Consider the following 22,868-nt stretch of genomic DNA (forward strand, 5'->3'; position numbering starts at 1 on the left):
TGGACAGAGTCACCAAAAATTGTAATTCAATAAGAGCAGCACTACTTTGAATATTTTTACTCAAGTAAAAGTAAAAAGTAGCTGTTCAAAAAATTACTCAAGAAAGAGTAAAACAATATTCTGTAAAAAGTTACTCGTTTACTGAGTAACTGATAACATCTCATGTAATATAAAATGTCATCAGACAAACAGAAAAATATAAAGCTATGTGCAAATTCTAAAAATGTAAAGACTAGAATGTGAAATTTAATAGAAACGAATTCCATGATTACAAAATCACAAAAAATAAAAGGTGGAAATACTTTCTAAATCAATTTCTTTCAAAATAGAACATATGAAATTAATACTCACAGTATTAAGTTAGTATTAACACAGTGTTCTATTTTACCCTGTTAGGATAAAGTACAGTGAAAGTAAAAAACAATGCATTAAAACTACTCCTTTAAAAAAAAAAAAACATTTTTCTCAAGCAAATGAAGCAAATTACTATCCACAAGTGGTTGCAATTTCAGGCTAATAAAGACTAATAAAAATGTGCCGAACGTCTTCTTTTAGAAATATAATACAATATAATTAAAAAAAATGTTTTTTAGTCAAATTTTCATGAAGTTACGCATACGTGACCTTCTGCTACACAAACGTGCTTCGTGATTGGCTGAACGACTTCCGGCTTCCCGTTGTTCATTCCCACACGTGAAGGTCAGCAAGAAACAGCCTCCTCGCGTTTATAATTAGAATAAATATCGGTACTTCGACGTTTTATAGCAGATATGGACGGCCAAGGAGCTTCAGCGGACCCTCAGCTTCAACATTTCATCGAAATCGAGTCTCAGAAACAGAGATTTCAGCAGCTGGTGCATCAAATGACTGAGGTTTGCTGGGTAAGAGACGAACACAGTTCAGCATGTTGATTTTTATCAATTTCTTTACGACAGGGACTTGTGCAGTTGGAGCAGCTATAGACAGATTACATGTCGTGCTTGTTGTAAACATGCAGTAATTTCCTAAAGTAAACGCTGCTTCCTAATTAACTGATGGCTGAACATATTGTTCATTATAGACATACGGGAAACTTAGACGCCGCTTCTCAGCTTAGTTTTATCTTCACATATTTACTTTCCGTCTGCGCTGAATGGACCTTAAAGAAATTGGTTATATTTATTTTCCCACTGTAAAATAAAAATAGGCTAATAACTTGGCTGAGTAAGAACAAGAAAAACAGCGTAAATGCAAAACTTTTGGATTTAATTTTTTATTTGTTGCTCGGTACCTTTTTAGCATAATATAAGTAAATACAAATCACCAAATCACAAAAATAGGGTTTTCTTGACGCAGGCTGCAGGTACAATTAAAGGAGTAAAACGCCACTTAAAAACGCTTATTTCAAACGTCACATTACGTCACTTACAACCAAAGCCACGTGGTGTTTCAACAGTTAAGCTTCAATTCAACTCAGAAATACTTACTACCAAAGGGAAATTAAATGTTGAAACTCATATCATCCAATGTTCCTTAAAGCGTGTTAGAGTCTGATGTATGTGGTTAGGAAGGATTTTCTGTAGCAAGCTGTGTTACAGCGTATCTAAAGAAGCCTCTGACTGATGACACTGTGCTGCTGTAAAGCAGTCTCATAAAGGGGTTGTCCAAAATTTTCTTGATTTTATAAATAATCGATCTTTGAGACACTTTTATAAGATATAATTTAGTATCTTATGCTTATGGGCCTTGTAATGGAGTTTCTGCATTTTGTTGTTGTGTGAAAACTGTTGATGCAGCCAGCCAGGTCTGTGTGACATGAGACTTGTTTGGTTTGTAATTTTGTGTATAAAATTGTTTAAGCAATATTTAGAAAAATACTAATACCATAAAAATCTTAATGCTAACTTACAAACCCATGAGACAGTTTTTTTATTGATCATTTTGCTGCACATTTTCACCCTCTAATTGATTTATTTTATTATTACCACTCAGTGTTGTTGCCTCCTACATAATAGCCACATTATTCAGATATTATTACCTAGATTTATCATGGTGGTCTGAAGGGTAAAGCACCACTAATAATATCTACCCAAACTGAAAAAACACTTAATTTATGCTCTTTTAACAATCTCTCTCTCTGATGAGGACCACAAACTCATCTAAAACCTTGTACGTTGTACTCGGGATTATCAGAAGATAAGAAAGGTGAGCAGTATTATTGGCTTTCCTTTAAGCATCTTAAGCTGGGACTTGTACTGTCCTGACTGATAGGTGTTTACACCAACAGACTGGTGTTTGTTTTACCATTAAAAGACTGGGGATCAACTGAACCTGCTGCGAGATTAGAGACTACAGGATTTATCAACTAAAGCCAACTTAGCGCATCAAGCTCTTGTGGAAACTTGTGAGGGCGACATCATTCTTCGCATCCAGACAGGCTATATTTCTGTTCCACTTTTAGCAGTGACTTTTAATGTTGTTCTTAATCTACAAATATTCCTGTCTTGACAGATGTTTGAATGAGACTACAAATAAACAATAGAATTTTTAATTAATTTGTTCTGTGGAAAATATTCTATTCAGAACTTGCAATTCTTTAAATTTGGTCTCATTTTACTTTTGTAGAATACATGAATTTCTTGGTTTATTTTAAAAAAGCCTTTAATTTTTTTTTTTTTTTTACTGTATTTCAATGTTAAATATCCTAGTATCTCTTAGTTTGTTTTAAAACTGTGTGTTTGTTTATTATTTGTTGTTTTTTAATTATACTTCTAAATTTGTTTGCGGTTGCCTCGGTGACCGGTTTACGTACTGGATGGACTGCGTCCACATCCGCCTCAAAACATTCAATGATTGAGGTCGAGTCGGTTTCCCTCACAAACTTCAGACTCTAGTCTTCACACTAACTGAATTTAGAACCGACTGGCCGCAACAAGTTTACTTCTCACTGAGATGTGTTGTAATTACACCCGTAGGCCTCTGGGTGGCAGTGTAAGGCATAAGAAGTTTCATCTGGACCATTTTTTGTTTTTCTGTTTCTGTGCTTTAAAATATTGAGCTAAATTGTCTTAAACTCCAGAAATATTTTTTATTCACACTAAATTAGTTCTGTTGTTGTAATAGAATCAAATATCTGTGAAGGACAAATATCTTTATTGCATTCATTTTTCTGTGTACAAGTATTAATATTTGAGTTCTAGTTTATTTTTAGTAATCTGCATCTTGAATGAATTGAACATGCATTGCTGCAATTTTGTAGTAGTGCATATGTTCATATGAAACTGATCAAATCTTTTGCAGTTTATCAAACTAATGTAGGTGCAAAACCTTTTGAATATGTGACAGTTTATTGCTCATTAGACTGTTTTGTGCTTGTACTTAAATTATAAAAAAAAAATAAAAATCTATTCATAAACATGACACAGAACAACACCACAAGTCTCTCTTTAGACTGTCAGTATCAGTAATGTTTTTTGGTCTGTTTTCCTTACCAAGTTGGAACCTTTGTGCTTTTTCTAAATATGTATCCTTCCACTTTTTGTGAATGTTAAATTTTTTTTAAACTCTTTCAGAAATAGAAGTAAAATAAACATTCTGTACAAATGACAACACATTAGATACTTATCAAATATTACAGGCTATTTTTTATGGAAGGTCTTGTAACATTTGCAGCTACAAAAGTTTAGTTTTGCTAAACTGGGGGCTTTCCAGGGGAGATCCCTGTCATAACCAGTGTGTAAAATGTACGTGTGCACGTATTCTGTCTCGTTAAACTAGGCTTTCCTCTAGTAGAATATAATAGAGTGAAGGATTTTTCCCTCTGTTTGACGTGGATCGGTCTCAAAAATGTTTCTTCTAATAGTTTATGTCTGTGTCTTCAGGAAAAATGCATGGATAAACCGGGACCCAAGCTGGATTCCAGGACTGAAATCTGTTTCGTTAACTGCGTGGAGCGATTTATAGACACCAGCCAGTTCATCCTGAACAGACTGGAACAGACTCAGAAGAGCAAGGGTGGATTCTCCGAGACGATGTTGGACTAAAAACTGGAAGTTTGATAGAAAAAAAGTTTAAAAAATAAAAAGGACCCATTTTCTGCATTCACTGGGAAAGCTGTTTGGTCCCGACTCAGCTGTCTGTACAGTAAGCTGAAGAAGAGTCCAGTCACCTGGGAAACAGACCACAACAAGTGTTACCTTGGAAACAAGTGCCTGACGTCTGAACCGTGTACAGACCTGGGTAAAAGTTTAAGGTTGTGTTTTGTCACTACAGGAAGACGAGTGTTGCAAAATATTGAGCTGGTGGTTTGTTGCTGACTCTGTCAGCTTTTTGAATTCATGTAAGTGGAAAGTTCAGACTGTGAAGTTTGATTATGAGGAGATGTTGTTCAGATACATGGACCAAAAATCAATGTCAGTAAAATCACCCTGCAACCTCTTGACTGAAGATCAGTGTTCAACAGACTGGACTGTAAATATGCAATAAACAAAATGCCAAATAAGTATGTGCATCCTTTTTAAAATGCTTGTACAATATATGTAAGAAATCTGCACACTCTTTCTAAATTCCCTGACTTTTGTGATGTAGAAAGAGATCATTTCCAAGCTAATCATCTGGTAAAGCCATGTTTTTGTTTTGTCTTTAGGTGATAAAAAAAAATGTTAAAAGATGAAGTTCCTCCTCCATCTTCCACTTTCTAACTGAAGCCTGAAGGTTTTGTCAACACCGATTGATATTTGAAACTATTTTCTGCTAGTTCCACTCCCAAAGAATGATGCTGCCACCACCATGCTTCACTGTGGGTTTTGGGAATGTGCAACAAACCCATTTGTAGGACCAACTTTAGTATCATACTATAACATTTTCTCATGTTTTTTTGGAGATTTTTTTTTGTAACAGTATTTTGTAAAAGTGTGCGAAATGTCTTTTTGGTTTTAGATATTTATCTTTATTCAAAAAGGGTTTTGTCTTGGCACCCAATCATATGGAAAACGGTGATTACCAGAAATTTCTGCAACTTGTTGCATGTTGCTTCTGACCAGTTTTCTTCTTGGTGCCATTGTTTCACATAATCAATGAAATGTGAGAGAGAGAGAGAGTTGTGAAATAATTTATTTTTTTACATCAAAAAACCTGACATTTTACCAGACTTCTTACATCCACTGTAAGCCCTTTGTTTTAATGAGACGTTACATTAAAATTAAATATACACCTTGGCACATATTACATTCTGTGGTTTAGATTTTGAACATAATGCTGAGGTAATACTGTAGCTCACCAACATTTTAAGGGCAAACATTTGATCCACTAAGTCTTAGTTTTCTAATTACAGTAAAAAGTGCTAAACTATGTACCATGAATAAAACAAGCATTGAACACATCACAATAACTTGTTTAGGTTTCTATGTATGTATTACTTGGGTTGCTACCAACATATGGGGAAAATTGCATGTCAATGGCGTCTTCAGAAATATGTTTACTATGAAAAATTGTGATGTGTTCAAAGTTTTACCTTCTGTATGTTGAAGCTTTCATTAGCAAAACAAACACTTAAAAAAATAGAAATATCAAAGACAGCAGTGAACAAAAATAAATTATGTAAAGAATATTTTGTCCCAAAGTAAATGAGATCCATTACGGAGATGGCAATGCTAAGGTAAAAAAAAGCCAATGTCCTCATCCAGTGGATGCTTTGCTTGAAAAAAGTTTTAAAAGTTTGAGAGGTATGGATGAGTATACTGCTGCTTTTTTTTTTTATTCATGAGGCTCCTTTCTAGTCACCACCTCTGGCTGACAACTTTCCATCATTATCTGCTTGCAAGTCATCATCATCAGGAAGAGCCATGTGAGGCTGCTGGCCTCCAACTAACCAATAAGGGCTTTTCCTCATGTACAAAGGGAGGGAGTCCACACTAAACGTAATGTCCTTAAAGGCATGAAGGAGAAAAATCCCTAAAATGATGGTGAGGAAGCCGCTGATTGTCCCCACTATACCATCAATGGTCATTTTTAACCACTCCTTGAATAAGATGGCTGAGCAGGCCATGACAGACGTGGTGAAGAAGACGTAGTAAATCGGCGTGACAATGGAGGTGTTGTAGATGTCGAGCGCTTTGTTCAGGTAGCTGATCTGAATGGTGACGCAGATCGCCAGGCAGACGAGCAAGGCCCAGAACAGGGGGTTCTTCAGCACCGCCGTCCCTGAAAACAGCTCTTTGATGCCGATGCCAAGACCCTTGACACAAGAGACGGAGAGGGAGCCAATCACGGAGCAGATCAGGATGTAGACCAGCACGTTCTTCTGTCCGAAGCGAGGAGCCACGGCAAAGATCAGGACCAAGCTGCTTCCAACAACGCACACGGCAAACACGATGAAACCTGGTGGGAACATTTCGGAGGGAACGTTAGAAAAAAGATACAAAGAATGTCTGCTCGTCAAGCAGATCCAAAATGAAGTACTTGGGTAATTTGATCACAGATCAAAAAACAAAAAATTTTAGGTAAGCCTGTCACAATAAGTATTAAATCAATCACATGATTGATCATTTCTATTTGCAAGATAGTATTTTTTGTGGGGGGGGTTTCTACCTCACTGAATGATAAAAGTCTCACTTTTTGCAATTTTGTTTACAGAGATTTCAGTGTCCATTTTATTTGTTGTCATTATTTTGTGTATTTAAAATGTCTTCCACTTACAATGTTAAAATGGTCGTTATAAATTAAAGTTTATTAATCTTTGAGAGGATGTGCTTACATTACTATGCCTTTACTATTATATTACTTGAAAATTGTATCAAAACAACATAATTTATGGCAATGACCTCTGGGACAATTTATTAAAATTTGTTATTGTGACATTTAGCTATTAAGTATGGAAAGGAGCATATTTAGGCCCAACTTGGAGTAACTGGCCCCTAGTTGGCATCAAAGTGCAAATCACAAGCTTTGTGTAATATAAGCATCAACAGGTATTTGTGGTAAATGTACAACACCTTAGCTGTGTGGTGATTTGAGGCCAATTTGCAAAAAAGTCTACAAGTTGTCAAAAGATTCCACAGTCACAGATAAAGACATGAGGCTACCTGGGTCCTTCAGTTTCTCAGCCATGGCGCTGAGCGAGGCGACTTCCTCTTCTTGCGGCGCATGGATCACCATGACCGTAGAGCCCAAGATGGAAAGCAGGCAACCAATCTTCCCGTGAATATTCAGCCGCTCATTTAGAAAGTACGACGAGAGCACAGCACTGGGAAAGTTATGGTGTTGTTAGTGAAACTTTTGCACAAATATTTCAAAGCATTTTTTAGGAAATGCAAAATAAAATGAACAAATATTCTATTAGTTTTTTCTCAATTTCAGGTAAAGTAAAGGAGGTAAATTTTTAATCATCTGCTCATATTCCTTTTATAGATGTACGGAGGTCTGATCCTGCAAAAACTGTCAATAAATAAGTGGAAAATTAAACTGTAAAACAAAGAGAAAATAAATATTTATATTTATGAGGATGAATATATGATTTAATAAAATGTAAAATAAATATATTTGCAGATAATTGTAATTATTCATCTCTGCACTTTTTTTATTTTCTGTTTGATTTTCTCATGTATTTATTTACGAATTTATAGATATTGCCAATTTTGGTAGGATCAATTCTTCATAAAGAAATAGACCATTTGAACTGACACACACAAAAAGTTGAAGATAACTATAAAATGGAAGGGCATGATTTATGGTTTTCAAACTGCTCTACAAATACAAATCTGAAAAGTGTGGCAGGAATCTTTTTAAGCCCTTTTCCCTTGACAATTCTAAATGAAACCAACCAAAAACATAACCTAACTGAGTAATTTGAGAGATGGATACCTGACAAGTACGCTGAGCGCTCCGAGCGGGGTTACCAGTGTGGCAGGTGCAAACGCATATGCAGCGAAGTTGGCGCCCTCTCCTACTCCCACTGTAACACATCAGATACGCCATTAGATTGTCACCTTAAATTCTGAGAAATTACAATTCCTTCAACCCACATGTGTAAATGTGCTATTTACGGGAATATGAATACCAGTAAGCAAAAAAAACAAAAAACAAAACCACAACATTTCACAATGATGAGATCATTTCTGGTCGTAGCTGATCGGCAATACAACACACACGCAGAGTGGAGAAACATAGCTGTACCACAGTAAATCATCGTCTTACTTGAAATGAGCCCAGCCCACCACAGCCATTCTTTCAGATAAGCGTAGCCCCCCTGCCCTGTAACATAAAAGCAGCAGTGTCATGGTACTGGTTGAAACATTATTCATTTCAATAATGAAAAGTTCTAGTGGCAATTTGTATAATGAAGTGAGAAGCAGTGGTGCATTAGAACACACCTAATCCACAGTGGGTGGATATTCTCACACATGCTAATGTGGCTTGTAATTTTGTCTTGTATAGAAAAATGTATCAAAACAACATCTTAAAATCTTAAATCAATATATGGTACCCTTAACTATTGCTGTCTACTAAATAAAATCTAAAATCTTGTATTTCGTTGGAAACTTTTGTTAATGAAATCCTCATTAGGCACAATATTTATAATTGTTTAAACTGCGGTTACTGACTTTAAGCATACATGTATAGGAATGAACAAATAAAATTGGCATGTTAGCATTATTATATTATTAACACCCATTGGGCATCTAAAAAAAAAGAAAATAACATTTGGACCAAAAGCCCTTAAAAAAAAATAATTTTTCTCTTTTGTGGACAAAAGCATTGTGCTGAAAAACACACAGTGTGACTTGGGTTATAAAAAGACTTAGACTTTAAATTAATCAGCCATTTTGTAGGAAATTCTGAATTGTTTTTCTTAGAATTCATGTCCTCCACCCCCGTTTTTCTTCTTCTTAGAATTCTTAGACTTTAAGGGGCCACATAAAAAAATATTTAAATCCGACATGTTTCTCTAGAAGGTTTGTTCTCCTCCTGGAGGAGCATTAAAGTCAGAAGTCTTCTTTTAATCCTCTTCCGAGGTAACTTGTATCTCAGTTATAGTACATTTTAAGGTTTTGTTTAATTATTTTAAGCACTTCGACCTTTATCATGGACTGTCACTACCTGCTCGCGTTGAGCCCTTGCTGGCCAATCGCAGCAGGCCTTTCTTTTTCAAGATGAAACTTGACCCGATAAAAACACTGGAGCTCACAGCCAAAGAGAGACCGATGTAGAAGTCCAAACGGTTAACTTCCATCTGTAAAACCCCAAAAAACGCGAGTTACAACCAGATTAAAAAAAAACAAACAAAAAAAAAACGAGTATGAAAGTCAAGCAACAGATATCATGTGTGGATATCACATGATTAGATGACACCCCCGACTAGTTTAACCAACTTTTATAACAAATTAAAGTCACTTTGCGATGAAAAAAAAAACTGTTTCTAACCACATTACATTGAAAATAGCATTGTTCAACCGAAGAGTGAAACTGTTAATAAAATGTTTTACCTCGATTGTCGACTTGGCCTCATTTAGATGACAACAGGAAATGGTGCACCCGATTGGCCGAGAACGGTAACTGCGCTACTTCCTGGTGTTTGCTTTGGAAACGAAAAGACAAGTAGCCTGCGTCTGTGTATGCAGCATTTCCAAGCTGGCGACGCAAGCAGCGCACGCAATCAATAAAATTGGCACTGAATAAATTATTAAATAAATAAATAATAATTTTATTTTGAAATACATTTATATTTAGAGTATAATGTAATAATTTATTTACATATCCTCATAATTTGTATTATTAAATTTATTTTTTATTTATTTTCAAATAAATACGTGATTTGAAAATAAAAAAACATAATATTGGCAATATGAATATCATAAAAGTCTACTACGAGTTTCTAAACTTCAAGCTTAACTTCTAATTAACATAAAAAGGTTTAACAAAATTTTTAATTATATAAAAATAAAATCTAACTTTATGCTAAACAACAGAGATATTTTCTAAATGTATTTTACAAAGTATTTTCTTAATTTTGCCAATAAAGTTATTGAAAAAAAATTGTCAATAGAAATCCCGTGATCTGATTGGTGGTGCAGTCTTTTCAGCGTTCTGATTGGTTGGCGGATTGTTGTCGACAGATACCGGAAGCAGCGCTAACCTTGAGCAGCAGGCTAAACACATGCACAGTACACTTATGCAAAGGAATTTTTAATAACTAAAATCTCTTTAACTGAAGCATTTCTACACGAATATTGTCACATCTGCCATGTAGGCTACTTATTCTTAGCCGCTTTCAGCTCTTCACTCCCTGGACTGAGTTTCCTCGTCTTGCTGGAGCCATCTGAGATACAACGATGAAGTTTCCTTTTCATACAGTCACCAGAGGCTGGAAGACTTTTCATAGATTTCAGCAAAGAGGAGTTTTATCAGAAGACCAGAGACTGTGGAGCTCAGCTTTGAAATGCAGTAGGAGCAGCAGTCAGTTGTGCAAAGAAAAGTGTTTCTACATAACAACCCCGATCTTCTATGTAAACGCTGCTCCTCATCTGGGCCACCTTTACTCAGCCGTGATTGCTGACTGCCTACACAGGTGGAAACTCCTGCAGGGATTTGAGTCAAGATTTGCCACAGGTAAACCCTACATCCTCAAAAAGTCAAAGTATTTGACTCAGATTGAATATGATAAACCAGCACAAAGTAGTGCATAGTTGGGGATTGAAACAAAACGTGACACACGACACAAGTTTCAAACTTATTTATAGAAATCTGAAAAAATGCTGTATAAAAACTTTTCGTAGAACCAGCTTTTACTGTAATTACATCTGCAGCTTTTTATAGAGCATATCTCTGAAGCTTTGGTGCATCCAAAGTGTTATCATTAGTCTCCCTACTGATTTTCATAATTTTTATGAAAACGTTAAACGGCCTATTTGACACATAAGACGAACCGTATGAGTTTCTTGATATAGAAGACTGATCCTGCCAAAATTGAAAATTAAATTTAAAATAAGGAAATAAAATATTGGATAAATTAGAGGAAATAAAACCAAATAAATGAGGAAATTAAATAGAAAATAAATAAGAAAAATTCTGAAGCTGTATGTGAGGAAATTTAAAATAAGGAAACGTCTAAATATAAGGAAATAAAATTTAAAATTATCATATTTGCAAATGTTATTTATTTACACATTTTATTTTCAATCTGATTCCCTGTATTTGCTGTTTTATTTCTTCATAGTATTAGCTCTCCATATTTTGTTACACTGCAGATTTAATGATTAATATAATAAAACCAATGTATATTTTTAAATCACAGGAACGGATGAGCATGGCCTGAAAATCCAGCAAGCGGCTGACGCTGCAGGGAAAGATCCTCTGACTTTCTGTACTGAAGTGTCTCAGCGTTTTGAAACTCTCTTCAGCAGCTGCAGCGTGTCCTTCACCGACTACATCAGAACCACAGAGCAGAGACACCGTCGGGCCGTGGAGCATTTCTGGTCAGTGCTCTGGAACAAAGGGCTCATCTACAAAGGAAGCTATGAGGGCTGGTACTCCACACAAGATGAAAGCTTCCTCACGCCATCGCAGGTCGGCGATGCTCTGGACCCATCGGGGAAGGAGGTCAAAGTGTCACTCGAGAGTGGACATAAGGTAAATGGAAATGTGAATGTCGCGGGCTCGGGCTGCCAAAATTGACAAATAAATAAATGTGAAAATAAAATTGTAAATTGTATTAAAGGAAATTAAATTGAAAATAAATTTGGGAATATGTTGGAATTATCCATTTACACTTTTTGTATTATGTATTTATTTACAGTTTTATTAATTTATTTCCTCATTTATTCACTGCCAATTTTGACAAGATCAGATTTCTATACTAGTACTCCATTACTGAGGTTTTATAAATTATATGACTGCTTTCCAGGTGGAGTGGATGAAAGAGGAGAACTATATGTTCCGTCTATCCTCGTTTCGATCTCTCCTCCTCGACTGGCTGGTGAAAAATCCCAGTGCCGTCCAGCCGGAGCGTTTCCATCAGGCCGTTCTGCAGTGGCTGCAGGAAGACCTTCCCGACCTCTCCGTGTCCCGCCAGAGGAGCCGTCTTCAGTGGGGCATACCGGTCCCAGGAGATCCCGAACAAACCATCTACGTATGGCTGGACGCTCTGGTGAATTACCTCACGGTTGTCGGTTACCCCGAGAAACACGAGCGGTGGTGGCACGTTGCCCACCATGTTATAGGAAAGGACATCCTGAAGTTCCACGCCATCTACTGGCCTGCTTTCCTTCTGGGAGCTGGGCTGCCTCTGCCGCAGGTCATCCACGTTCACTCACACTGGACTGTGGGAGGGAGGAAGATGTCGAAAAGTTTGGGTAACGTTGTGGATCCTTTTGAGCACTCTCGGATGTTTACAAATGATGGCTTGAGGTACTTCCTGTTGCGTCAGGGCGTCCCAGACACAGACTGCGACTACACTCACGACAAAGTGCTAAAACTTCTCAATGCGGAGCTCGCAGACTCTTTAGGTGGTCTGCTGAACCGCTGCACAGCTCCAGCCCTCAACCCAGCTCAGGTCTACCCTGCTTTCTGCAGTCATTCCTTCCCCAGAGACCAGCGCGGCAGAGCGGTGGAGGAAGATTATCACATGGTGGAAACTGTAAGAAGTCTGTCCACTGTGGTAGAGAAGCACTACGAGAGCATGCAGGTGTATAAAGCTTTGGAAGCCATCAGCACATGCGTTAGACAGACTAACGGTTTTATTCAGCGTCACACACCTTGGAAACTGGACAGGAAGGACAGCAAAGATGGCCGCTGGTTAGACACAATCATCCACTTGACTCTCGAATGCTTGAGGGTTTATGGGACTCTCCTCCAGCCGGTGGTGCCGGAGATTTCCGACAGGCTGCTAACTAGACTCGGTGTGCAGTCACAAGAGAGAAGCTGGAAAGATCTGGATTTTTTGGGGAGATATTTCGGAACGGACTGTTCGTTTGAAGGGAGGCCATTGGGGTCAAACTGTGGGTTGCTTTTTAGCAGACTGGAAACTCAGAGTGGAGATAAACAAAAAACAATGAAAAGTAAAAAACCTGCATAGTAGAGGTGACCGATTTCATGTAGTAGTTTCATTTTAACTGATATCAAATAACCTTGGAACACAAAAATATATGTTCAAGCTGTCTGTTACAATAAAATATCCTGACTTAAACTACAACATTGTCAGAACCTTTTTATGCTTTACATGTTAAACTATTCGTTATGGCAATATAAAAGATATAGTAAAAGCTGAATCTCAAAATTAGTGACAGCAAAAGAGTAGATAAAATACAGAGTGAAATGTATCTCAAGAGCTTATTAGTGTGAATGCTGAGAGCATTCATCCTCGTCAGTTCCTCCACTATTTTCCATACACTTTATACCACTTTACTACATATTTTGTTATTTCAACTATTCAACTTTAAAAATATTCTGTTCATTCAGGACATTACAGCTATGGCTTTTGCTATTGATATCTTCTGTTTATAAAATATTCAGCGTTTTGTGATTATCTTGGGCCCCATTGAAATTAATGGAACATCCTACTAAAAACGTAACTTTTTCACAGCTAAATACTTTACACACGTACTTTCATCTACAAACACCATTCAGACTTTATAATGTATACTTCAACTACACTTGTTTATTGTCTTATGTTTTACAGATTTCATAAAATTCCTCTTCAGGTTTTGGTTGCGTTATGCTTCGTCTTCAGAAAAGCAGCGTTGGGGTTGAGGATCTAACCCTATATTAGAGGTGTGCCGATCGATCGGTCACCGATCATAATCGGCCGATTTTCGTGAAAAAGTGCATGATCGGTGATCGGCGATCATTGTCTCTTGTTGCCGATACCGATCACCTGCTTCTCATTTCGCAGCCTGCCTGTGCAGCTGGTCTCCTCTTTCCTTCACACTGCGCAAACGCGCAGCAACAAATCCTAAGCGATGTGGAAATATAACACACTGAGTGAATGGGGACGTTTGCGTGTTGCGGCGGAAAATTGAAGCACGTCAAAATGCATCAACATGACGAATCTAATATGACATAAAAACAATGGCATACTTGACGGAGTTTGGCTACATCGAGGCTCACTGCAGTAAAAAAGACATATGGAGGATCAGACAGCAGGTAAAGCAGCGCACAGCTACAAACACTCACCTGGATTAGCATGACGGTCAGAAAGCTAAACAAATAACCCGCAAAATTATTTAAGTCTTCGAGCTGCGATGTAAGACGCTGGTTCTGCTCTCGCTGCTGAACCGCTGCTACGCGCTAGCTTCTGCTCCACCTGGTAGTGACTCTCACACGGAACCTCTGCTTAAAGCTGCAGCATCTAACCTAAAAAAATACATTTTACATACGTATTAAAACTTTCGCTGTCCTAACATGAGACAGATAATCTCTAAAAAAAAATCGATCTCCTCCMTGTTCTGCATAATTACTCCGCTCAGTCAGAAACAGCCACTCAGAACTAGCAGTAATCAGCTAGCCGCCATGCTAACAGGAAGTTTTCATTCAGTAACTCTGGATTGTTTATTGTAATGGATCCTGTATTTGCCTTTGAATGTTAAGTTTTATATGTTGAGAGGTTTTATTTTGGCTCTTTGAATTATTTAGCCTCTTCAGAGCCTTCATACGTTATCAGTCTGTTAAACATAGTATTACCGATAGCAGTACAATTTGCAGAATGCCTGTTTTGTTTAGTTTTCTTCTTGGAAAAAGTTATTAAAAACMAGTTTTTGTCTAAATTAAGGTGAATTCATGGTTCCTTTTTCCACATAATGTAACCGGTAGTGTTTATGATAAAAAAAAAATTATGTGATCGGTATCGGCAGGAAAAAACCTGATCGGCACATCTCTACCCTATATACAACCATAATTCAAACCTTAATGAGGGTTTTCTGCAATTTTCACCAAAAGCATTCTGCTTATTAAGAAAATGCATTTTTTTCCTAGTTTCCACTAATTCTGATAGTTCACAGTAAATAAAAATCTGAATACAATATTCCTAAAACAGAAATAGCATACTGGGTAATGTCCATGTATTGTACAGTATAAGCATTTATTTTAGAATTGTAAGGTTTTACTTTTTTCTATCCTGCTTTTTCCTTCTACTAAACTTCCCATTAGTGGAAGCCATCTAGAAACAGCACTCATAGAATGCAGCTCACATTCTGCCTGGGGGGCAGTTCTTTTTCTCCAACGACTGTCTGCTGGACTCCAAGTCTTATATCGGTGCGTAGGTTATAAAAATTAACATTTTCAGAAACAATTTTGGAGTTTTCAATGATAATCTAAATTAATAAACACTGACATGTGTCTCGCTGTGTGTAGTGAATTTTTGCAAGCTTAATTGAATTACTGGAATAAATAAGCTTTTTAACTCTTTTTATTTCTGTAGATAAAATGCCGAAACTCTGTTTATGTATTTCAGGATTTTTATAAGATTTTAAAATGGCACGAAGGTTTCCTACTTTAATAATAATGTTTGTCATTGTGCGTCCTCTAGGATTGATCTCCTCCCCCCGAAAAAAAGATGCTCTTTGACAGCCAACACAAGTACAAGACATAAAAACTGACATGATTTTTTAATGAGAAATACACAAAACTGGAAATGAAAATTGTACAAATTGAAATAAAATAAAAGAAAAACATTATTTTTAATTGTATTTTGTTTTTTTTTTGTTTTTTTACATAGGCTCTTTAGTCATTAAACATGTTATATCAGGTTCCCTCTTTTGAAAATTCATAATTTTACAACTGAAATCTTGCAGCCAGGGGTTTGGTTCATCATGATCATTTAATGGTCCTTCCCAGTCTTCACTTCCTGATTCTTTCAATTAACTAACTTACAGAACAGATCTTTGTTCAAACAACAAGAATTCACTCCCCCCCCCCCAACAAGACTATAGACGAGCATGATCAATAGTAGGAACTGGTGCCTTGTCCTGGCTGTGTATCTGAAACGAGAGAAAAACATTAGCCAAATGTTTGAAGTTCAGGAACTATGGAGGAGGATTGCGGAGTTTGTTTTTTTTTTTTTTTTCTACAGTTGCTGAAATGACGAGAGAGAAAAAAAGATGATGCAATTGTGATACAAGTTGTTTTGCTTTATTAAACAAGTTGTTTAGATGTCAGTTCATTTTTCTGGTTGAGACGCTGCATGTTTGGCCAATTCTTCCCTCTGGCTTTGACTGCTGTGCAGCTGGAAGCATTTTTGCTCCTACTTTTCTTTTTTAATTAACGTCTGGACTCTTAAGACTCGTAACCATAGAAACAAGGTATTGCTTTTGCAACTGGGTGCGTCCGATTAGCATCTCAAAAGCTCAAATACTTAAACTATGACCCCAAATAGTTGAAAAGGAATGAAAAAGTGAAAAAGAGTATCAACAATGAAGTCAAAAAGACTATTTTAAAATGCTTTTGGGATAAAAAACATGCTTTGGCGTATATTTTATTCTCAAAATTTAAACTGAATTTAGACTTCTAACTTTATTCTGTGAAAGAAAGAAAGACTATAACTGTTTTTCTCCTACAGACCCTGATGCTCTTTCATAAACAGGGATGAAAAACAATCAAGGTGTCAGACGAAGGTTTTGACTTACTTGAGAGTTGTTGCTGCAGCTGCCGGACCAGCGCTGCAGTCTGCTGCTGCTGTTGGGTCTGCTGCATCCCCGGTCGAGGAAACTGCAACAGATTTGCACAAGTTTATCCGTCAGGCTGTTTGTTTTGCACATTTCATACTGCAAGCACAGCTGGAACACAGTGGATATCTGCACACAAAACACTGCAATTTTTTTTTAATTACTCCAAAACTCTTATTGTGTCATCAAACTTATTTTAAATAATTTAAGAATAATAGTCTACATTTACAGTTTCAATTATTTATCATAGCTTAAAAACTAACCCTAAAGTTGTTGGTTTTAGGATGCATCAGATTCAAATGAAAAAGTGTCTCTCATATCAACAGGAACTGCTTTTAATAAAATCAAATAAAAGTTTTATTTCACACTGAATGAAAACATCCAAGTGGAAAAAAGGACGAAAAATGCATCAACGTTTTCAAAAAAAAAAAAAAAAAAAAAAAAAGTTCACCCATTAAAAAAACAAAAAGATTTTATGGTCTGAAAAATCATCAAATCAAGAAATAGATACATAAATCCACCTTTTTATTAACAGTAAAGTGTTTTTGTAGCTTTTGTATAGACAGGCATAATTATGGTGATCATGATTTATGTGGTGGTTTGGGTCATTAATCCTGCTGCCATCCCATAAAGAAAAAAGCTAAACAAATGAAAAAACACTTTCAGTTTTAGGATTGCTTATTTGGCAGTCAGTAAGTGTGGGCTCCGTATTATCCAGAGAATGCTTTATGGACCAATTTATTTTGTATTTAATCATTTTTAAAGCCAACTCAAGCTGTTTAGGTAATTTACTTATAGAGATTCAAATTTAGTCAATCGGATACAGGAAATTAAATGTGAGAAACCATAAAATGTCCAAACTTCTCCAGCTTTTTAAAGACTAGGCAGAAACCCAGACTGTTTTACCCTCTGTCTGGTCTTACCATGGGCTGCTGTGGGGGCAGCGGCTGCATGCCCAGGCCCTGGTTTTGCGTCTGGCCAGGAGGGGGAACAGCCGACACCTGCTGCTGTTGCTGCTGAGGCACCTGCTGCTGCTGTTGCTGCTGCTGTTGTTGCTGCTGCTGTTGTTGTTGCTGCTGCTGTTGCTGCTGCTGCTGTTGTTGTTGTTGCTGTTGTTGCTGTTGCTGCTGCTGCTGCTGAGCTTGAGCCTGTTGCTTGAAACAAAGCAGACCAGAATAGGACGCATGAGTCAGAAGGACTGTTTTCCACTCCATAAGTACACATTTAAACCTGCAGGTTAAATGTGCATGAGGGTATTGCTTGTGGTCTGTGACATACTCTAAGTGCTTGCTGTCTGAGGAATGAATGCTGTTGCTGCTGCGCTGCTTGCTGCTGCTGTGCTGCTTGCTGCTGCTCTGTCAGCATCTGATTGGGCCGAAGGTTTGTATAAATCCCCTGCGCTCCCATCTGACCCAGGCCGTGCATGACAGAACCCTGTTGGATGGGCTGGTGGGGAAACCTGATGATTACAAGAAGAAAGAAGACACAGGTAGTGATGAGGATAAATGTTCTAACTGGAAAACTGGCCAAATACAAAGAAGAATAATCTTTACTTTCAGATTAAGTCATGAAATCTAGTTTTTGAGCAGCCAGCTTCTTTAGCAATGATATTTTAATACTTTGTGCTTCAGAACCACTGTAGTATGTTGTTGGGCCACATTTTCCTACACCAGATTGATTGAACTGCAGCAATAAGCCTGGAAGCCACCATCACAAACTTTATAAATAAGACTGACTCTCAGACTGATCATCTCACTTCATCGTCTTTGGATCATATAGTTACCAAATAGACCAGATAGTTCCAGGACATGGTTTATTGGCTGAACATTTTGATCCTTTTTTGTTAATACATTTTCATACATCGGAGAGAAGTTTATTTTAATATATTTTTTACTGACTAGAGTTGAACTCATGAGGCTGACGTGTTACACTAATGATTCCTGATCAATGAGTGGTGTCCTGACTTTTTTTTTATTATCTTAAAAGTAACCCAAACTCTGTTAATTTTATCAAATATAAATTACGAATCATAAGTATTGATAGCTGCTTTGATGCAATCTCCATGGCGCAACAGAGTTAATGTTTGATATTAGCAGTTATTAGAGAAGTAGATCGATGTGTATTGAGATCTTTTTGAAAGCCATCGCCGTCCAAAATTGTTTAATGCCTGAAGCAATATAATAAAAATATATATTTACTTTGTTATTTGGATATTCTGGTCTTGCTGATACTCTAATAAAGCAGTGTGATACCAACCTGGGCGTGTTCTGCATATTGTGTGGATACCCTGGCGCCTGCTGGTGAACGTAACCGCTAGGCCTCTGCTGCATCTGCCTCAGTGGCTCCACCACACCCGGGTTGGCTCCTGGATGAGCGCCTGGGAAGTTCTGGGCTACGTAGGAGGAAGGAGCTATACCGCCACCTTGAGTAGGATGCTGCATGCCCATGTGCGATACATATGTGTTATAGCCCTGACAACATATAAATATAAAGCAAATTGTGACTCTGCAGATAATTCCAACAAATGGGAACTAAAAAAGAAAAGCAACCAATCAGACGCACCTGTGATGGCTGCATTTGAGGATACGGTTGGTTCGGTGCCATCTGCCTCATCTGCGGCCCCATTGCATTTTGATTTTGCTAAGAGAAATGATGAGACAAATTAAAACATGAAAAGTCCAAAAATATGTATAGAGTTTGACAAAACCCAGAAATAGGCCTGAGCTGGTTACAGCATCAAGGTATTAAAATGATTCAAACAGGATTTTCTTTTTTAAATTCTGCCATACTGTTCCTGTGGTTTGTCTTTTTAATAACTGAGTCAAGAGTAAAGCTGGTGTGAAATATCTTTGGCTTGCTTGTTCTAACAGGATTCAATAGTAATTCTTAAAATAAAATCACTGCTTTGTAAAAAATATTTCTGGTTTTCCATTTTCTAGACAGAGCACTTGGGATTTTTTCCATTTTATTAAACATTTGTTTTTGTTGATCAAACATGATCCACGAGGGATTTAGGGATTTACCAGTGTATACACACTTTACTGTTATCACTACATGTTAGATACACTGTGTATGTTAACGCAGATCAACAGCAAGCTAAACTCAATTTTCATGAGCCAGGAAACAGAGCATCTTGCTCCTTTATTACAGTGTTCTTGACAGCTTACAAATGTTGTTTGAAAAGCTCAATGAAAGGGTTGAGTGAAACTACAAAAAATAAAATATGCATCAGATCTTTATGTGAAATAAAAACACCAAATAAAACTGCTAGTGCCAAACAACATGGATAAGAGCAAACCTTAGCTGTTACTAATGAGAAACAGTCGTTTTAGAGATATTTTCATATGCTAATTGGATCATTAGCATGATTTACTATGCAAAGATTTCTCAATATGTGTTCTTGTCTGTACTTGTTCTCGTACTTGTGAAACGTTATCAACAGCGGCCCAAGTAGACATCCAGGCAAGAACGCTCAAAGTACCCGGAAGTCCTTGCTCCGCCCATTTGATCAAGGATGCGTCGATGCATCTTTCTGCGGATTTGAACCAGCAAGATATCCCACAATGCAGAGGTTCCTAAACTGTGGGGCGCGCAAGAAGCCGTCTGGATGAAAAAAAAAAAACTGAACGCTGTATGCGCTGGGTTTTTACCTTAGAATGGCAAACTCTGTTATTGCCATGTCGATTTGATACAGTAGGGGCTTCCACACTTCCCATATCTGTSTYCTCTGTCRCTTTTATCAGCAGTTAAAACTGTTTAATCCGTTGTTAACATGTGGTAACCTGTTTTTCCGAGCCGCCTTTAAACGCAACATGAGCGCTACGACGCTCGCGCTGGGTTTACACCTGTGCGCGAAGGAGACCTGCTGCTGCTGTCCGGAGCTGCACAGGTGTGTGTTAGAATCATGGCAGCAAGCCAGCAAAACGCAAAGGACTGTTCAGTTTCTCCAAAACTAACAGACTGTTGAGTAAAGCTGTTGGATGAAGGTAAAGTTAGCTAAAAGATAACTAGCTAATATCAATACATCACCTTAAGCTTAACAAGTAGCCTGTAGGCTACTGATGTCTATGTTCAGCTACGTGCATTCATTTTGCCCCCCAAAAAAGTCGTTCCCCCCACCGTCCCCGGCTCCAAGTCGTTCAACTAGACAGCTATTTGTAATCCATAGGGGGGGCAGAAAATGCTTGGAAACCACTGGAGGGGCCCAGGAGAAAAAGTTTGGGAACCACTGCGCCACCAGCAGCGATAAATAGAAAACGCGAGTACATTAATATATCCCGCTTTTACGACTACTAATTTGACAAGTAATTTAAATTTGTTTTTAGGCGAGAAAGTAGACCTCATAGCTTCATCTATGAAGCGGCCTTTAGCTCAAGATTGATCCGATTTATGAACGCTAATTTCGGCCAGCCGTTCTCTAGCTCCCTCCTCGAGCGCTGGACTGTCAACAAATTTCCGAACCAAACACTAAAGTCAAACAAATGTAAATAAATGCCTTGCCTTGTGACCAACTGATACAAAAAAGTTATGTTTTTAATTGAGACACACTATCTATCCTCTATCAAAATGTTAAGTCATATTCAATATTTTAAATCATTTTAATATTAAATAATGTTTTCTTCAGTAGCTTCCAAATGTGTGCCCCATTGACTAAAAACCAATGTGAAATTGTTCTACTAAACTGGAGAATTGAAGTAAACTCATTTTCCCCCATTTTAGATAGAATGATCAGAGAAAAATAAGCACATGTCCCTAAGATAGGCATTTCATGTATGACAGTGAATTCTTATTTTTCACTGTTTTATGCAGGCAGCCCTTCAGGTGAGCAGACTAGTTCCAGGTTTACATCCAGCTTCTCAAAAGCTCCCAAAGATTCTCTGCATCCCCGTGTCCTGCCATTATCCTCTTCACTGTCTCCTCAACTTCTTCACATCACCAAGAACGTCCTGATCCAATTGGAGAACTAGCGTACTGCGACCTTGTGAACTCGCTAGGAAAGGACTTTAAACTGTTCATGTAGGTACGTAGTTGCTAACTTGAGAAGCAGTCCTTGGGATAAGGCTAATCCCTGGGACAAACGCATTCACAAACCGATCTCTAAATAAGTTCTTATAAAACATATAATTTCGAACAGAACACAGATTATACTTACATCCATTGATTTCGAATGTGTAAGTAAAGATGTAGGGCACAGAAGGCGAAGTTTTTACATGGACAGGCAGGTTTTCCCTGTAAAAAGTTTTCTCAACTGACTAATGCTTCTGCTACCCATAATGCATTGCGACCTCAGAGTTCTCCTTCAAAATAAAATACAGATAAACCAATACCAACTTATAGAAGTATTTAAACGCAATGATCTTTTTAACATGAATTATTACATATTATTAACTATTTTTTAACTTTTAGCCCTGGGTAGAACATATACATATAAATAACAGTTAATTGTCTGTTTTTAATAAATTGCACAGTTTGCTTTGTTTGATTTGTAATAAAGTAAGAACACCCTATTAGCTATTCAAACAGTAAAAACAACACTTTAAATAAATAGAAACATTTCTTTCACTAGTTTTGCTTGACCCATATGTGACTGAAATGAGTTGCTGGTAGGCATTTATTGCATTTATTACAATACATTTCGTTCTTGTGATAAATTCCAATTGATGTTTAAAAAAATATAGCTGTCCATATTAACGGGATTGTTAGGTTTACTATTTTCGCTGCTGTTTGTTCAATAAAAGTATCAATAAATACCAATAAATTTGAAAATATGACCAGACTTCTTTATATGACTGGTGTCCTAAAGAAGCGAATTACAAATTGAAATGTTTTTCAAGAGCAGTATTTGTGTGGGGCTATTATTGCTGTGCCATGCAGTCACAACCATACTGTTACCCGAAAAAGAAACAATAAATAGTTTTTATTGTCACTTTTCTCAATAGTACCACAAAATATCGTAATAACCCTTTAAGTCAATGATACTGGATCTGGCTAACAGAACTGACTCACCAGTCGGACCACTAACTGCTGCCGTAGGTTACTCTGAGGCATGCTAGGTTGAGGCTTGTAAGACATTGGGTAGAGCTTGTCCATGGGTGGGTAGTTGGGTCGAGTGGTTATCATCTTGGGCATCTGTGTGTTGCGGTTTGGCCTGTATGGGGGCTCCAAACCTGGACCTCCTGTATGAAACAAAGGGCCTAGATGTCAGAGGATGTTGAGTGTGTTGCGGTTTCAGAGGGG

At 37.4% G+C, this 22,868-nt stretch overlaps 4 protein-coding genes across 5 annotated transcripts in view; 2 read left to right on the forward strand and 2 right to left on the reverse strand.

Annotated features, from left to right (window-relative positions):
- Positions 1–646: 646 nt before the first annotated feature.
- timm8a (translocase of inner mitochondrial membrane 8 homolog A (yeast)) lies at positions 647–4,538 on the forward strand. The gene is made up of 2 exons (XM_008420572.2): positions 647–881; positions 3,861–4,538. Exons 1-2 carry the CDS (start codon positions 771–773, stop codon positions 4,020–4,022), a joined length of 273 nt encoding a protein of 90 aa, XP_008418794.1. The 5' UTR covers positions 647–770; the 3' UTR covers positions 4,023–4,538.
- A 537-nt stretch (positions 4,539–5,075) lies between these two features.
- Positions 5,076–9,589, reverse strand: LOC103471523 (magnesium transporter NIPA2). Its single transcript, XM_008420569.2, has 6 exons — positions 9,462–9,589; positions 9,076–9,208; positions 8,173–8,229; positions 7,840–7,930; positions 7,062–7,222; positions 5,076–6,357 (listed from the first exon to the last, which is right to left on the reverse strand). Exons 2-6 carry the CDS (start codon positions 9,206–9,208, stop codon positions 5,753–5,755), a joined length of 1,047 nt encoding a protein of 348 aa, XP_008418791.1. The 5' UTR covers positions 9,462–9,589; the 3' UTR covers positions 5,076–5,752.
- Positions 9,590–10,058: 469 nt separating this feature from the next.
- Positions 10,059–13,162, forward strand: mars2 (methionyl-tRNA synthetase 2, mitochondrial). The gene is made up of 3 exons (XM_008420571.2): positions 10,059–10,584; positions 11,270–11,604; positions 11,879–13,162. The coding sequence occupies exons 1-3, from the start codon at positions 10,308–10,310 to the stop codon at positions 13,046–13,048; spliced, it is 1,782 nt and encodes a 593-aa protein (XP_008418793.1). The 5' UTR covers positions 10,059–10,307; the 3' UTR covers positions 13,049–13,162.
- Positions 13,163–15,561: 2,399 nt separating this feature from the next.
- med12 (mediator complex subunit 12) overlaps positions 15,562–22,868 on the reverse strand; it is a 29,287-nt gene continuing 21,980 nt past the window's right edge. For both annotated transcript variants that reach the window (XM_017307221.1, XM_017307220.1), the window contains exons 37-43: positions 22,638–22,807; positions 19,194–19,271; positions 18,888–19,102; positions 17,910–18,090; positions 17,555–17,785; positions 16,593–16,674; positions 15,562–15,947 (exon numbers count right to left, since the gene is read on the reverse strand). In XM_017307221.1, coding sequence (XP_017162710.1) covers positions 15,910–15,947; positions 16,593–16,674; positions 17,555–17,785; positions 17,910–18,090; positions 18,888–19,102; positions 19,194–19,271; positions 22,638–22,807 — 995 coding nt within the window. In that variant the 3' untranslated portion in view covers positions 15,562–15,909. The remainder of the gene's footprint in view (positions 15,948–16,592; positions 16,675–17,554; positions 17,786–17,909; positions 18,091–18,887; positions 19,103–19,193; positions 19,272–22,637; positions 22,808–22,868) is intronic.

Source organism: Poecilia reticulata, linkage group LG10 (genome assembly GCF_000633615.1).
Source record: "Poecilia reticulata strain Guanapo linkage group LG10, Guppy_female_1.0+MT, whole genome shotgun sequence".
NCBI classification, from domain to species: domain Eukaryota; kingdom Metazoa; phylum Chordata; class Actinopteri; order Cyprinodontiformes; family Poeciliidae; genus Poecilia; species Poecilia reticulata.